Source organism: Dendrobium catenatum, unplaced genomic scaffold, assembly GCF_001605985.2.
Source record: "Dendrobium catenatum unplaced genomic scaffold, ASM160598v2 fragScaff_scaffold_1409, whole genome shotgun sequence".
Classification (NCBI taxonomy): Eukaryota; Viridiplantae; Streptophyta; class Magnoliopsida; order Asparagales; family Orchidaceae; genus Dendrobium; species Dendrobium catenatum.
In genome coordinates this window covers 469,059-484,762 of record NW_021319871.1, presented here as the reverse complement: position 1 = coordinate 484,762, position 15,704 = coordinate 469,059, and the positions used below count along the sequence as shown (strand labels likewise).

The window sequence follows — 15,704 nt, the reverse complement described above, 5'->3', positions numbered from 1 at the left end:
ATTAATTGTGATTGGTTATATGAATTTACTTGCTTTTCTCATTTATATATCAACATTAATTGGAAAGCTTTTAAATATTTTTCTTGGGATTCATTTAAAAGTTTTGCTCTACACTCTTTCTTTTAATTTGCTTTCTCTTCTTTTACTTTTCTATCTTCTATTGAGATGAAAAGATTTGACGTCCTTAAACTTGATATTTTATAGTCACAACCACCTCTTCCAAGGCAACTTAAAAATTGAACCTACTAAGTTGATTAAATAAATCACTAATAAAGGAGAAATTAAAAATGCTAAAGGGGAAGAGAGATGTGCAATTGAAGGATGGGTATAATATTTGAAGGGAGTGGAGGGATATATAATGCCCTAGTTCCCCGTTATCTTACATAAAGAATAGAGGTAGTGAAATGCACAAATTAATCATGCAAAGCAAAATGTGGAAAAAAGATTCAAGTGTTGCAAAATTGAAGTGAATCATGTGAAGGAAGGCTTTTGGTAATTAAGGAAGAGTTGAGCACTAGGAGAACCGAGTGGAGGGGTTAGCTATGTATATTTCATAGGTAGGTTGATCATGATGAGATTTTGTCTCTATAGTTTGGGTTATTGAATGTAGGATTTGATTCGTGAGCTCTAAGAGGGTCAAAGGAGAGGTCAATGATGTCGGGTACTCCAACTAATTTCATGTTGAATGAGTTGGAATAACTTGGAGCAAACCTCTTACTCCGCTTAACTCTACATGCAACTTTACTTTTCTTGAAGAGAAGATCTCCATATTAAAAGTTCCTTGGTTAAAAATTGGAGTTGGGGAAGAAAGTATAAGGAGTTTTCAAGTGGTTGATATGACATGAAACCTTATATTTTTATTCTAGTAAATCTACATAGACTTACATATCTTGCTAGTGTCATCATACCCATCACAAGGCCTATTCTTGAGAGAGAGATACGGTCATTTAAATCCAAATGGATTTGTTATATTCTTCAAATAGAAGTACTACTTCAACTTCAAAGAAAAATACATAAGTTTTTCATATCATTTTTTATAGTGTTGCTTAGTAGGATCAGAGAATGGTTGGTAAATACTTGGTCTAAGATTCTTTCTTAGTCTTTAGCTTCCACTTAGGCAAGTCAATAATTTTTTTTGTAATTATACCCATAGAAACTTTATTATGCCTATGTTATTTTTCACTAATGCAACCCACATTGTGAAGTAACTGATTATAACTAAATAAAAGAGCCTTTGTCTATAATTTATCATGAAAAACTAGGCATCATAGTGGGTACTTTAGGTAAACATAAATTGTTTTGGTTATTCATGCATTAGTGTGCTTGCCTTTCTTTATATGAATGAAATTAAGTTAGCATACTTCTCACCAACTACTTAGCTCATTTACACCAAATAAATACATTGGTAGTAACCTTGCTTAGTATATATGAAATGTTGTGTAAGGGATTGATTAGAATGTAAAGCATATTAATAAAGAGAAATATTACTAGGACCTCAGGAAGCAAATATATCTTAAAATAATGTAACCAACAAGTTATTCTTCATCATATGTTTGCTAACTCCCATTACAAAAATATATATTCTGCTGAAATTGTCAATTATAATGCTTAATAAATTATAACGCTAAGAATATAGTAATTTATTTATTTGAATCTCGTTATACATGCATACATCTTTGAGGAATTACAAGCATTGATATCAACATTTGTGAAGGATCCGTTTTCTTATTTCCTTCAAATCATAAAATAATCAACTCATTATTTCTTCTACTACAATTCTTAATAATAGAGCAAACATTGCCCTTCTTTGAATTCTCCACATTGAGCACACACAAAAAAAAAAAAAAAAATCCATCTCTAATTTATAACATGTGAACACTAGTAAACTAGTGTCTTCAAGAAATGTTAATGGATGTTCCAATGAAATTGAAACCAATAATAAAGAATGCAGATGATTGTAGGAAGAGGTAAAAGAAGTATCCTTTTTTGGTGCAGGTAATATCATAGAATCCTGCTATAAACATGAAGACACCCATCCATAGCTCAGCCATATGAAATCTAATGCAACAAACAATAAGAAATCATCAAAATTAAACTCCATATATTGTTCAAATATATTAATAGAAATACATATGTCATCACTGATTCTCAAAATTTTCAAGGTCAACACCACTTCCATTTGCTTCCTTAATGCATGCTATATGTAAACAAAATGATAGATAGCAAGGAATCGGCCAATAACATGTGTGTGTATGGAGAGAGAGAGAGAGAGAGAGAGAGAGAGAGAGAGAGAGAGAGAGAGAGAGAGACTGATATATGGAGAATAACTAAAATTTATTTTCACACTTTCATCTTGGTTTTTATTTAAAAATTTTAAATGTTAAATTAAGGTTTAGTACCTTTGCCAAATCCTAACTTGAGGCTTCTTGTATACACCAAGCAGCGGCTCTACCACTTTGGCTTCTCCTAAATCTTTTGCATTGTTAACTACCACTTCCATATTTGGCTTTGTCTTGCTAGCATCACCCAACTTTGTTGTAACAATCCATTCATTAACTCGACCAACCTCTAAAAGACCAATAGTAGCTGCCTTAATTCGATGCAAGGACATTACATTTTCAAAGAGCACCCAAGGGATTATGAGGTGTAAAGAGCTGTTCATCAAATAGAAGAGATTTCTTGCATTTAAATCATCAATATCAAATATATTATAAATATTCTCAGACAAGAATAGGTTTAAGATAATTTTTTATTTTAATGTTCATACCTTGGAGTTCCTACTGATTTAAGAAGTGTAATAATTAGTGGGACATATGCAACCCCCCACAATGGAAGCTCAACCTCAGGAATCAGAACAGAGAGGGGAATCATAACACAGTAGAATATATAGGTGGATGCATGAGCAACAACCTTTCCAACGAAGAAGAAGTTATAAATTAGGTGGATCTTTTCCCATGTTGAAACCTTCTGTAAAAGCAATTTATGAAGCACATAACAAAAGTTAATCAAAATGATCACCACAACACCTAAATGTAAAGTAACTTTGTGTTAATGCAAATGTAAGGACATAACATATCATATATGTGCTATGTTAGAGTCTTAAGACAATCAACTTTATATAATATTGAGAATGAAGTATATACTAACCTTGTTAGCTATTATCTCCAATATCATCTTCTTGAAAAGATTTGCAGGCCCACAAGACCATCGATGTTGTTGATACCTGTAGGCCTTGAAAGTACTTGGCAATTCACATTTTACCTATTATAAATGTTGATGATCAGGATAGATTAAATATGCTAAGTATATATGTATTCATATCCATCCAAGTTAGATTGAGGAAATTAGCATAAGAGCCTTAATCATAAACAACCCATTGATTCATAACCTTTTCTAACCTCTATAACATGAAACTTCAAGCAAAATGTTTCTTAACACCACCACCAAGAGCTCAATAATAGAATTATTTAATGAGTCAGACATTTCTATAAAGTTACCAATTTGTTCACTTGCCGAGCCTACTCTTCTAAATAACTCATCTTTTATCCCCAAATATTTGTTAGGCTATTAGGAGGTCTTGTCATGAGTACTCGCCCTCAATATACATTTTGTATGAGGTTTCTTCCTCACAAACAACCTATAAATCATACTTTCCATGTAGAGATCTAGTACACCAAGTTCAAATAACATACTTTTATATATGTTATCAAACTTTATATTCATTTTTGTAATATTGGTTTTGACATTAATAGAAGTAGTGGGCGACATGTAAAACAAATGTCTGATACAATCTAGTACTTTAGAAACAAAATTTCCTCTTACTTAATTTATCTAAATTTCTCTCGTACTCTCATAAATACTCCTAATAATATCTATTTTCTCTTATATCTTTGGACACTGTTCATATATGTAGTAATTGAGGTTTAGTTATCTTTCATGGACAACATTAAATCCTACACCAAATATATAATTTAGAACAAAATTTATAAAATTTGGGTGACGATTGGGAAAACATATACATACCTTGACATCACCAACATACACAAACTTCCAACCAGCAAGACCTGAACGAACAGCTAAATCCATGTCTTCAACCGTTGTTCTATCCTTCCATCCTCCAGCATCAGCAATGGTCGATATGCGCCAAACCCCAGCAGTTCCTAAACCCAAATTTATTTATATCAAGTCGAGATAAATATTTTTCTTAGAAATTTAATCTTAATTTTTACCATTAAAACCGAAGAAGGCAAATGCAGATGACCCAGCTTCTTGCTCAATCTTGAAGTGATAATCTAATGACATCTCTTGCATTCTTGTCATCAAGCATTCATCAGCATTCACTAAAGAATTTAATCATGCAAAAATCATTAAGAGCTTTTCTAATATGCATTCTTCCTAAATTTACCAACAAAGTGCAAGATAGAACAAATGAATTAAGTGAATCATATTAATAATTTATGTTGTTGTGGTGCATAATTTGTTTTATACATGAAAGAAATGTCTTATGCAAACTATATCGTGGATAAAATTGCTTTTATCATCTAAACAAGGATAGGATAAATAATTAAAGTTACCAAATGTCCATCGAGTTTGAACAAGAGCAATCTGCGGATTATGAATGAGAAACGGAACTGTTCGTTTCAAGAAATCGGATTCTGGTTGAAAATCAGCATCAAACATTGCAACATAGTCACAATCTTTCACATAATAATGCGTCATTCCTTCTTTCAGAGCACCGGCTTTGTACCCTTTCCTATTATTTCTGACCTCATACCTTATGTTCAAGCCTTTGCTCTTCCATATTTTACATTCTTTCTCCACCAAATCCTGCAAATATTCCACTTCAATATTCAAAACAAAGTTCATTTAAAGTCTACAATAAAAGATAAATGAATATGTAAGAATGGTATGGTAAGTGCTTTTTTGCTTTAAGCTTTAAGTGGAATAGTATAGAAAATATTTTTGTTACCTTATAGTACACAGGTTCTAATCTGATAATACAAACCTATAAAAAAATATTTTATAAATTAAAAATAGAAATATAGAGAATTAACTATAATTTTTTATAAATAAAGCCAATTTTATTTTTTAGGGTGGACAAATTTGATTTCAAACGTTCATAAAAGCAGATGTGGCAAGGGGTTTTAGTGGGTAGTAAGGGAGGTGGAGTCCAAGCTACAATCCGACAAGCATGAGTAATATAGGAGAAACAGTGGATCAGAACTGAAAGAAAAATTTTAAAGTGTGACAAATTTTCAAAATTATCATCTCTTAAAAACAAAACATAATTTTCGATGCGGACATAGGGTGGGTCCCGCCCCGCCCTTATTTCAAAGTAATTTCATCCCTATATAAAAATAATTATCAATCAAATTATGGGTCATATTCAAACAAGTGACATCCACTCTAATTAACACTATCGATTATATATATATAATGCCAAAAGTATTTTGCACAAGTTGTAAGAGAAACGACACTTAACTTTAAATAAAAAAAAAAAAAAAGAGAAAAAAAAAGAAAGAAAAGGACAGTTAAATTCAGACAAGGATAGATATGATTGATTAAACTGCAAAGATGTTTCCCAAAAGACATAAATCAAGTACAAATATTCTTAAAAAAATTTTAAAGGAATTTATCGGCGTGCTGATTATGTGTTGCTCAGACAAAAATGGCGAGAAATGAACTACAGCTCATTATTTACCCAGCAAATAAATAATTAAATTATATATAAAAAAATATAGAGAAACAGAGAACGAGATTAACAGTGATAAAGCATAAAATATTTTGATTTGGATATTTTTAGAATACATTTATTTTTAAATGTAGAATAACTAAAATATATGATAGATATTAATTATTTTAATTGATAATTTTTTTAAAAGTTATTGTCAAGTTCTTGAGGGTGTCAAGAGGTTATTTTAGATCTGATCAAAAGAGTATTTGAGACTATGATTTCCTTCAATAAATAATCAACAAAACGATCGGTGACCCAATTTTGACACCTCTAGATGCCGCCATGATCTCAATTGGTCATCTGCTACTGACAACTAAGTTTTATATTATTTTTTCAGAATGTGAAATTATTCTGTGTGGATACGAACGATGTCCAGAGGCGAATCAGAATGCACCACAAGTGGAGGATGCAGATTTCAATTTTTAATTTTTATATTTAATATTTATTTATATTAATATATAATATTCTGATGTTCCCATGAAAAAGAAAACTTAAAAAGATAAAATTCAATTAAAAAATAAAATTAATACTATTTTTATATGATTTAAAGATTTAAATGCTCGATCTTTCATAAAAGTTCTCTGATATTTGTATATATTTCTAAAAATATTAATGATTGGTGTGTTGGAAGTATAGAGATTGTAAAAGAAAAAAAAAAGAGATTAGGTGGTACGTAACATCAAGAAAAAGAAAATAGTATCATGCAATCAACATAGAAGACTTAAAGAGCATTGATAATGAATGACATGAAGCCAACAGAACGGAAATAGTGGGTGGGATATTGAAGGTCCAAAGTACTGCCACGTCTATGATAAAAAAATAGGGATCAAAGATCTAATAATTATTTTGTGCGGATGCAAAACATCGTTCATAATTCAATCAGAATCGTCATGTCATCTCTGTGCTCGGTACTGCGGTTCGATACTGCTCGTTGCCGTTCGGTATCACGGTTCGGTATTGCTGACGTGACGCATTCTGATTAATCTCTGAACGACGTTTTTACAGAATAATTTCTCCCAAAGATCAGAAGTGATGTGAGTAGAATAAAATAAGGATAGATGACTGAAAGCAATTAGAGCCAAGGAAGTTTATACAGCAAACTTTCACAAGGAGAGTCGGATACAATTCAGAACACAGCAATATATTATATATGAAATAATTTATAGATCAAACGCATTCAATTTTAATTTTATAAACATGAGAGAGAGAGAGAGAGAGAGAGAGAGAGAGAGAGAGAGAGAGAGAGAATTCCATGCCTTTACAACTGGATCAGTGGAGTCATCCAGCACTTGAATGATCATTCTGTCAGCTGGCCAATCCAAATTGCATGCTGCCCCTATTGAAAGCTTGTACACCTGCTACAACCCTTTCCATGAGCCAAACAAAAGAAATGGCAGAGAGAGAGAGAGAGAGAGAGAGAGAGAGAGAGAAGAGAGAGAACTTGCATACCTCTTTCTCATTGTACATTGGGATCTGTACAAGCACCATTGGATAGGACTGAACGCCACTCTCTAGATCTGAAGTTTCAGGACTCATTGGCTTCCATTTATAACGCTTCTCAGGCTTCAATTTAAACACCTTGACAACAAGACAAATGAATGCCACAAGCAACTTCTCCACAAAAATCATCAGAGTCATTACCAAGCAAATTAACACTGCAACTCTCAACAATGGCGCCACTATAATCATTCTTATCTGCTTCCATTTCGTAGCTAATACAACTTCAATGCCTTTCAAATCAATAGACAAACCCCCAATTAGCTCCAACATTTCTTTCTTCTGTCAGATTTGTATCTTCCTCAGTTTCTGCTCAAAGGTTCTCGCAGCTAAGGAGAGCTATCTCATGGCCTCTTATACTTGATGATTCATCTCTCGCTCATTCTTGAAGCTTTAATCAATGTGTTCATGTGGGAACTTGATGACATTTCCTAAAACAGACAAAAAAATTGCAAGAAACACGTGAATGAATGATTTTTACAAGTAGAGGTAAGGAATATGGCTTTATTGACAGATTGGTAGTTTTTGAGTTATGATCATTGCGGCAGCCCCCGCAACTTATCTGAAAGCTGGGATGAGAAGAACGTTATGACGTTTGGACTCTTGCAGCCCGGTCTTCTGGGTTGTTATGAAAGATTCAGGTTTTATTTGGAATAATTTTTTTTCTATTTTATATTTCAGATTATAATTATATTATTTGATTGACCATTATTTTTATGCTGTTTTATAAAAAATTTTGTGTTAAAATATTATTTTCTATAATAATTTTAAAAATTATTTTTTATAATAATTTTAAAAATTATTTTTTCTGCAGCAACTATATAAAATAATAAAAAAAAAAGTTCTAGATGAAACCTCTATTGCAAATTTGGCTGCACATTAGGAGCTTGACTATTGCAACCATTATTTCATGCTAGTCACAATTATTGAAATGAACGTGTTGCAAAATAATTATTCTTAGTCATGCTTAATTTAAGATCTGATGAAAGATTTTCATGTTGAAAGATTATTAATAGAGATTATAATGATTCAATTAAAATTTATTGCATATATTTAATAATTAAAACTTTTTTTATTTGCATATGTTTATATATAAATCATTTTTAGTACACAATTATTTACCAAATCTTAGTTCATAAGAGTTTTTGCCAATTTTAAAGGCCTGATTGGCCCTCTTTTCTTTCCATGTGAATCAGATGACCAACTCGTTTGAGGCAGTTTTGGGGATGTGTCATTCTTTGCTTGGTTTGTGTAAAGCTGACTAAAAAAAAGAAAAGGCTCACGTGATACATCAGCAAAAATTATTTTGTTCAGACGTGAATCTTGATGTATATTTGAATTGGGAATTTTCAAAATTAAATTTGAGACAATCTAAACTCTGATTTCAACAAATTTATAGTTGGGTTGAACATCTCAACAAGACAAACTCAATGAAACAAAATTTGTTCAATCCGAGCCAAAATGGGCTCAAATCAAAGGCTTAAAGTATATTCAAAAGCTTTAGAGCATTAATTAGATGATTAAATGATATCAAAATATAGTATGCTTATAGTCGAATCGAGCAGCTCGAAGAATTGCAACAAGCCCAAAGCCCGTTCATTCGGACATCATTAAGGCTATTTAATACTAAATGAATGTTGTATGATTGAGGGAATCAATACGGGTCGTCCGATGGAGAACTCTGAATTTGCTTTGGATCTTCTCTATATTTATGAAATATGTCACAACTAAAATCTATAAATAGACTCCCAATTCTGCATGAGGACGAACTTTTTGCCTAGAGATTGGAGAAAGCTTTGAACCTTCAAGTTGGATTTTAGAGCTCCACCTGAGCACCACTGTGAGTGGTCTTCTGTTGACCAACCACCACCAGATCTCCTTCTATTCGCTTGACCTTCATTGAATCTCCGCCCGACCACCGATCGCCATCGGACCTCCGCGGGACCTTTGCCTGACCACTGATTGACATCAAATCTCCACCTAGCTGCCAACCGCCGAACTTCTGCTCGGCCTTCGGCTGCCGCTAGACCTCTGCTTAGCCACTGATCGACACTGTACCTCCGCCCTATCAACCGACCGCTATTGATCCTCCAATTGGCCGTCGACCTCTATTGGACCTTCTCCTAATCACTGCTACCAGACTTTCAGGTTATGTTGTCTAATTACAGTCATTACAAACTCTTGAGTACCCATATGAAGTCGGACCAACACTCGAAACTATTATAATTTACCGTTTTCAAAGTTAAGGGATGAGTCAACATTTGTAACTCACTCAAGTATAGTAGAATATCTAGTCCTAGGCAATATACCCAGTGATTTTTTCCTTTCTGGATTTTCCACATAAAATTTTATGGTGCTCCCTTACTCTTTGAATTATTTGTTTGCATGCAGGATATTCCTGCATAGCTAAGACGAAAACCTCTCTCCCTCTATTATCATGAATTTTATCAGTCCGCAACAATAAGTGCATGTGGGTTTTATTTATTAATATTTATATAATTAATTTTTACCTTAGATTAAAAAATTAGTGTCAAAAGGAGAGAATAATCTCGAAATAAAAATTATGTGAAAATATTTTAGCATTCAATAAATTAAAAATCATTTAATTTAATTTAAATTTGATACTAAAAAAATATTATGTTTGAATTTTTTTCTCATATATATTTTTTTTTAACAATCACGCAGCATAAAAACCGGCCAAAACTTGCAGCATTATTGAGAGGTGGTGGGGTCGGTGTGATTAGGCACACACTGGAATTGCTTAGTTGGCACAATATTTATATATTTATTAAATCAATCTCTATGATCAGAATAGTAAGCAATTCTAAAAAGAAGACAAAAGTAATCAAATTAGGAGATCTACCTTTCTTTTATGTAAACGAAGAGATCCAAACTGAAAATCCCATTTTAAGAGAAATTATAAATGTTATAAAATTGGAATGATTTTTATAGCTCTATTCACACATAAAAAATCTAGTACTTATCTTGATGTGCTTCGTTTAGAACTAATAGATCAATGGATGAAAAAAGAATAGCCCACTAAGGCTTCATTTGTAACGGTTTTCTTAATTCTTCTTAAAATAATTTTTTAGTACAAAAATTAAAAATTTTATATTAAAAGCTGCTTTAAGAAGCAGTAAAAAAACAGTTCCAAATAATATCTAAATACATTGACGTGAAAGTCATTTTAAGGTTTGTAGCTAGGGAATCTTCCCAACTTAGAATCATTTCCAACAGATGACACCAACCTATTATTTGCCAGGCCATTTCCAATTGTAGAAAGTGTTTTATCATCATAGTGTTGTAAAGAAGATCCTACAAACATATAAAAGATATGAAAAAATTCCAAAAAGCCATGCGATTTTTCAAAAAAAAAAAAAAAAATTGGGAAGGAGAAAAATCATAGGGTCTAATATAATTTCATTGAAATGATTTTATTAATGTGAGTTATAGGTTGCAAATGATATCCTATCTTGAAAGTTTAAAGAGCCTTAAGGGATCAAGAATTAACATGTGGTTTAATTGGTTATTCTCTTTATTTAAGTGGAAATCAAAAGAGTCGGATATTAATCATGATAAAAAATGACAAACAACATTATCAAAGTTGATAGTATGAGTTGCCTTGTTAGCAACGACTGTCACTGGCTTCGTTGGTGAAGATGGGCCATGCCATCAAATTATATTGATTTTAAATATGTGATATGAAATTTATTTATTGTGACCTATGCAGTTAACTAGGAATATATTAATAATTGCATTTAGTTCATATATTTATATAATTGTTATAAAGAGGTATATTAAATAAATTCAAAATAAATTGTCTTGATATTTGCTTTCTTAGATGACAGTTTCTAATTTTTTATGCATGAAATACCTAGTAAAATGAAATGAAACATTATATATATATATATATAACTACACCAATATTATATAAATTTGAGTTTTGATAATAAAAAATTTTATTTATAGCAAATTAAGTTGAGCAATATAAAAGATGGAATGTGAAGATAGAAAATTAAAAAAAAAAAATGTGAAGATGGACGTGTGAAAGAACATAAAATGATAAAATCATGAATAATTATATTAGAAGAGTGATTAAAGTGACATCTATTAAAGATAAAATGATTGAAAATAAATTTACATACACTTAATAAAAAATTGGGATTTCTTTGGAGGAAGTGAGATTCATGATTGTAGAGGGAGAGAGGGTAGGGAGGGGCACATAGGATTGGTAGGAAAATAACACTAAGCTTTATTCAATTTTCCCCACCAATACATCAACCTATAACATCTATATATAGGCATTGACAACGTTGTAATGTCTTGCACAACAACTTAACCTAAAACTGGCCCAATCATAAGAATCTCCACCTTGGTCCAAATTTTACAATGAATATCATCCACCTATTCTCAAGAATCTACTCCTACTGCAATTTGATCATCTCCTTGCACTAACTCCATGAGAAAACCATCCAAGCTGAGCCCAATCTCACTCGTGCCCTTCCTCCATCATGCATTACGATCCACGGCCCCAGCTAGTATTCCCGCACTTTATAACCCACACGTGTATGTGCATGTCATTGTTCCTCCCGTGATTTACACTATCATGCCTTGTACATCACCTGCTCCAGCTGAGCATGATCGTGCTCTAGCAATGAGCACCGTCCGATTTGCCCATCTTCCCCGGGCACCCATATGCCCTCCAACAAATCTAGGAGGAAGGATCTTGATTCATGCACCGCTGGTTACATCATCTACACCTTTTTCCCTTTGTTAGACTTCCTGCCAAGACCAAGAGAAGGATCCCTGTCTAAATTTTAGCCTTGCTTCTTCTTGATTGGACTGAGATTTACCATCTGAATTAAATCATGCTCGGTAGCGCGTAAAATATGGAGGAAAAATAAGAACATAGAACCAAGTCAAGAAGTAAAAGAGAATTACTTAGGCCAATCAATTCTTGCCCATATACATTGGCATCTTATTCAAATGCAATAGGAGAAATAAGAATTACATGATAAGAGGATAAAACCTTTCCCAGCTATCACGCCCGGGTCACCTGTCTATTTCAAGCCCCAAGCACTCTCGTAGCCTTTTTTTTTTTTTGTCTCAGTTTGGACTCTGTCAAACTACATACAAGACTCATCCACCAGTTCGATGTACATCTTTGCAAGCAAAGCGCAACTTGACCCCAACATCTCCTGCGTGACATTAACCTCCTGCTTGATCCTGCACACTCGACCGCCTGGAGCTTACATGCCAGCATGCACATCCATATGAGCATCTTCCCAAACTCCACCCGAAGATCGCCAATTTTCTTGCCGCAAACTTATGGTATCTTATTCTTTGCTTCGCGTGCTACAACTTGAGCAACCTGATCCACGATCTTTGAACCCTTGTGCCTAACATGACAAGCGTATCCTGCATTGTGAAACCCTTTAAGTAAAAGAAGCTAAACTCTTAAATATCGAGGCGTCTTTCGACATAATGGTTGTAATTTTATTAAGAAACTCTATAGTTAAGTATATTCATCATAAAGAAATTTTCATATGGTGACCTCCTAGAAAGTTACACCAATAGAACAAAGCTGTGAGACCCTTAGGTCAAAGCGGACAATATCTCGATAGTTAAGAGTTTGGGCTGTTACAAATGGTATCAGAGCAATGCAATAGCCGAAAGATGAAAACTAAGTGTCATACAAGAAAAAAATGCTACTTCATGGGAGTCACCTCTTAAACATTTTATGGGACAAAGTACTACGTGGCAGGAGTTACCACTTAAACTTGTAGGGACCACCTCTAGAATCTTATATACTCGGTGGTTAATTCTGAGATAAGTATACTAACAGAATATCAATTACTTAAGTAGGGGAGATTGTGAATCCCCTTAAATAAAGGAAGCTAAACACTTAAAAATTGAGATGCCTTTTGGTGTAATAGTTAGAATTTCATTAGAAAACTCCACAATTAAGTGTGCTCTTCCCAAAGAAATTTTGAGATGAGTGACCTCCTAGCTAGGAAGTTACACCAGCAGGACAAAATCGTGAGACCTTTAGGTCAAAGTGATAAATATCTCGATATTTAAGAGTTTGGGTAGTCCGACCGCCTTCTCTTCTTAATTACAAGAATCTTCATTCATCTCTACCTAGCTCTGATATCACTTGTTGAGAACTTCTTGGGAGGAAGATGGGTTATTCTTGCATGAGAGAGGGGAGGGAGGGAAGTAAGAGAGTGCAAGAACGTACATATTTTAGGAGAAAATAGAACTAAAGCTTTATTCACTTTTCCTACCCTTTACATAAAACTCAACCTCTATTTATAACACTAATAAATATGTAGGATAAACTGAAGGAACAAAATAGCTAAAACTAAACCAGTTCCTACCATTAGAAAATGAAAGAAAAGTTAAAAATGCATCCATTAAATAAATGGCTAGATAAAATTAGTAATGGTCATGTTTGAGAATTAAAAATGAGAAGGCATTCTTTTAAAAAATAATATAGTTAGAAGTTATTCAAGCTGGTGATGACGATGGATACATGAGCTTAAAGTGAAGACTACATTAATACAATGATTATGTTGCTCGTATTGTAACAAAAAAATTTGCAAATTAAACTCATGAAAATAATTTTTCTTAATAGAGGGGCTAACATTGTTAATAAAAACTTCTTTAATTATAGATAAAATCATTTATGGCATATGTCATCGATCTATTCCCAAGTTTTATTTAATAGTTTATTTGGTTACACTAATCTTCTCCTTTTTTTTTTTAATAATTAAAATATTTACATACTTGCTACTCAAATATATATTTTTATAGATCAATTTCAAAAGCTATAATTTTGAGCTTGTAAAATCATGCAGTTTCGTTTTTTTTTTAACCCACTCATGGGGCCTACGCGTTAATATTCAAAAAAGCGGTTACAAGGTCCTTAGAAGGAACCTCCAGCTCACTACTGCTCGAAAGAGCTACAAGTAAAAAAGTAAAATCAAAACCTATGAGCCGGTGATTCCTTTTTCTACAATTACAAAAATAATGCAATATTAAACTAGGTCTGTGAGTCAACAGAACCCAAAAAAGGAAGCTCATGGTGATGACATTCCGCTCAGTCTTCCTGCAAAAAAACCAGTAATAACAACCAAAATTTGCTAAAAACCAAAATAAAAATACCTTGCAGACAGAGCAGATTTTACCACGAAAAGTGTATAACTTCCTGCAGGTAGATATCACCAAAATAGTATAATAATCATAGAAACTAACATCAATAAAAACCAAAAAACAAAGATGAGTCCAGTGATACCAACTCTCCCAGAAGTTAACATAGCAGAAAACCACAGCCCCCAAATTAGAATGACCAACAAAAATAATCTTGTCAATTCCACCATTCCAATGCTTATAACCCGAGAGAACAAACAAATCGAAGATGTTTAAAATAAAATTCCCATCTTGAAAGAAACAACAGCAGGTAAAGTCACTATAGAATTTCTCCAAACAACACTTAATAGTCCCCCAGCAGAAAGAGGGAAAACAAAAAACAGAAAAAGCAGAAAAAGCACCCAGTTACGTGTTGTGACTCCATCATTTAGTATTTTATGGAATATTGAGGCACCAAAAAGCCTTTTATTTCTTGCCAAATCATAGTTGTATGTATGGATGATAAGTGCCAAGATCATAACTCTTAAAAGAGATTGCTATCCTTATTGTCACATTGAACTAATTAGTTTTGGTGATTTGATCAAAGACCTGCTTCTAGTTTAAAACCACCTAACTCTAATAATTCAACTTGAAAGCCTTTATTATGGTCGTCATCTATTGAGTTACCTCTATCATCACCATATTGACACCCACAATTCTTAGCACCTATTAAACATCTCTATTCATAACGCATGCCTCCAAGATTCTAACAATCTACTTGAACCCACAAGCAATTTTGATTGGCGACTTCTCATCTATCTCAATCCTCTCTCTGTTAGTGACTTTCCTAGTCTAGGAACTCTTATTAGCCTCCAATGACATTCTAGTGACTTATATTATGGCACTATTATGCACTTATTAATTAAAATCTTATACAAAGGCTTCTTTGACATGATGTTTGCCTATTACGGGTGGTGGCACTGCATGTATATGGAGGCCTAACATTTCATTGAGCATAAAATCTTCTGGTTGACCCCAAAAGAGTCTTCCAATGAGATTTTAGGCTTCTATAAGTTTCATAGCTCATATAATAGGCTTCACTTATTGATCTCTATGTTATAGCCAATTTTGCTAGCCTAAGGCATCTTTATATGACATATCATGACACTACGTCACCTACTAACAATCCTATTTGAGCAATTTCAAAAGCATATTTCTCTCAATCTATAAGAAAGTATCACCACTATTTCATACAAGATCTCTAATCATAAAAAAGATAAATACTCATATGCTTCTTTTAGATGATTATGTCACTCGATCCCTCAAAGAAAGCAATTAGTGA

The 15,704-nt window shown here is 32.9% G+C and overlaps 1 protein-coding gene across 1 annotated transcript; it reads right to left on the bottom strand.

Moving 5' to 3' along the window:
- Positions 1-1,616: 1,616 nt before the first annotated feature.
- LOC110102411 (probable glucomannan 4-beta-mannosyltransferase 11) lies at positions 1,617-7,809 on the bottom strand. Its single transcript, XM_020830743.2, has 9 exons — positions 7,184-7,809; positions 6,991-7,089; positions 4,575-4,827; positions 4,230-4,340; positions 4,024-4,160; positions 3,148-3,261; positions 2,768-2,967; positions 2,400-2,654; positions 1,617-2,058 (listed from the first exon to the last, which is right to left on the bottom strand). The coding sequence occupies exons 1-9, from the start codon at positions 7,502-7,504 to the stop codon at positions 1,896-1,898; spliced, it is 1,653 nt and encodes a 550-aa protein (XP_020686402.1). The 5' UTR covers positions 7,505-7,809; the 3' UTR covers positions 1,617-1,895.
- Positions 7,810-15,704: the final 7,895 nt, after the last annotated feature.

What these genes read in the sequence shown, in the direction of transcription:
- LOC110102411 (XM_020830743.2), bottom strand. Translation starts at nt 7,504, where the DNA reads ATGTTGGAGCTAATTGGGGGTTTGTCTATTGATTTGAAAGGCATTGAA. An exon ending in TCAAACTCGATGGACATTTG is followed by an intron (nt 4,341 to 4,574) that starts GTAACTTTAATT and finishes TAAATTCTTTAG; the next exon opens with TGAATGCTGATGAATGCTTG. An exon ending in TGGAGATAATAGCTAACAAG is followed by an intron (nt 2,968 to 3,147) that starts GTTAGTATATAC and finishes TTGCTTTTACAG; the next exon opens with AAGGTTTCAACATGGGAAAA.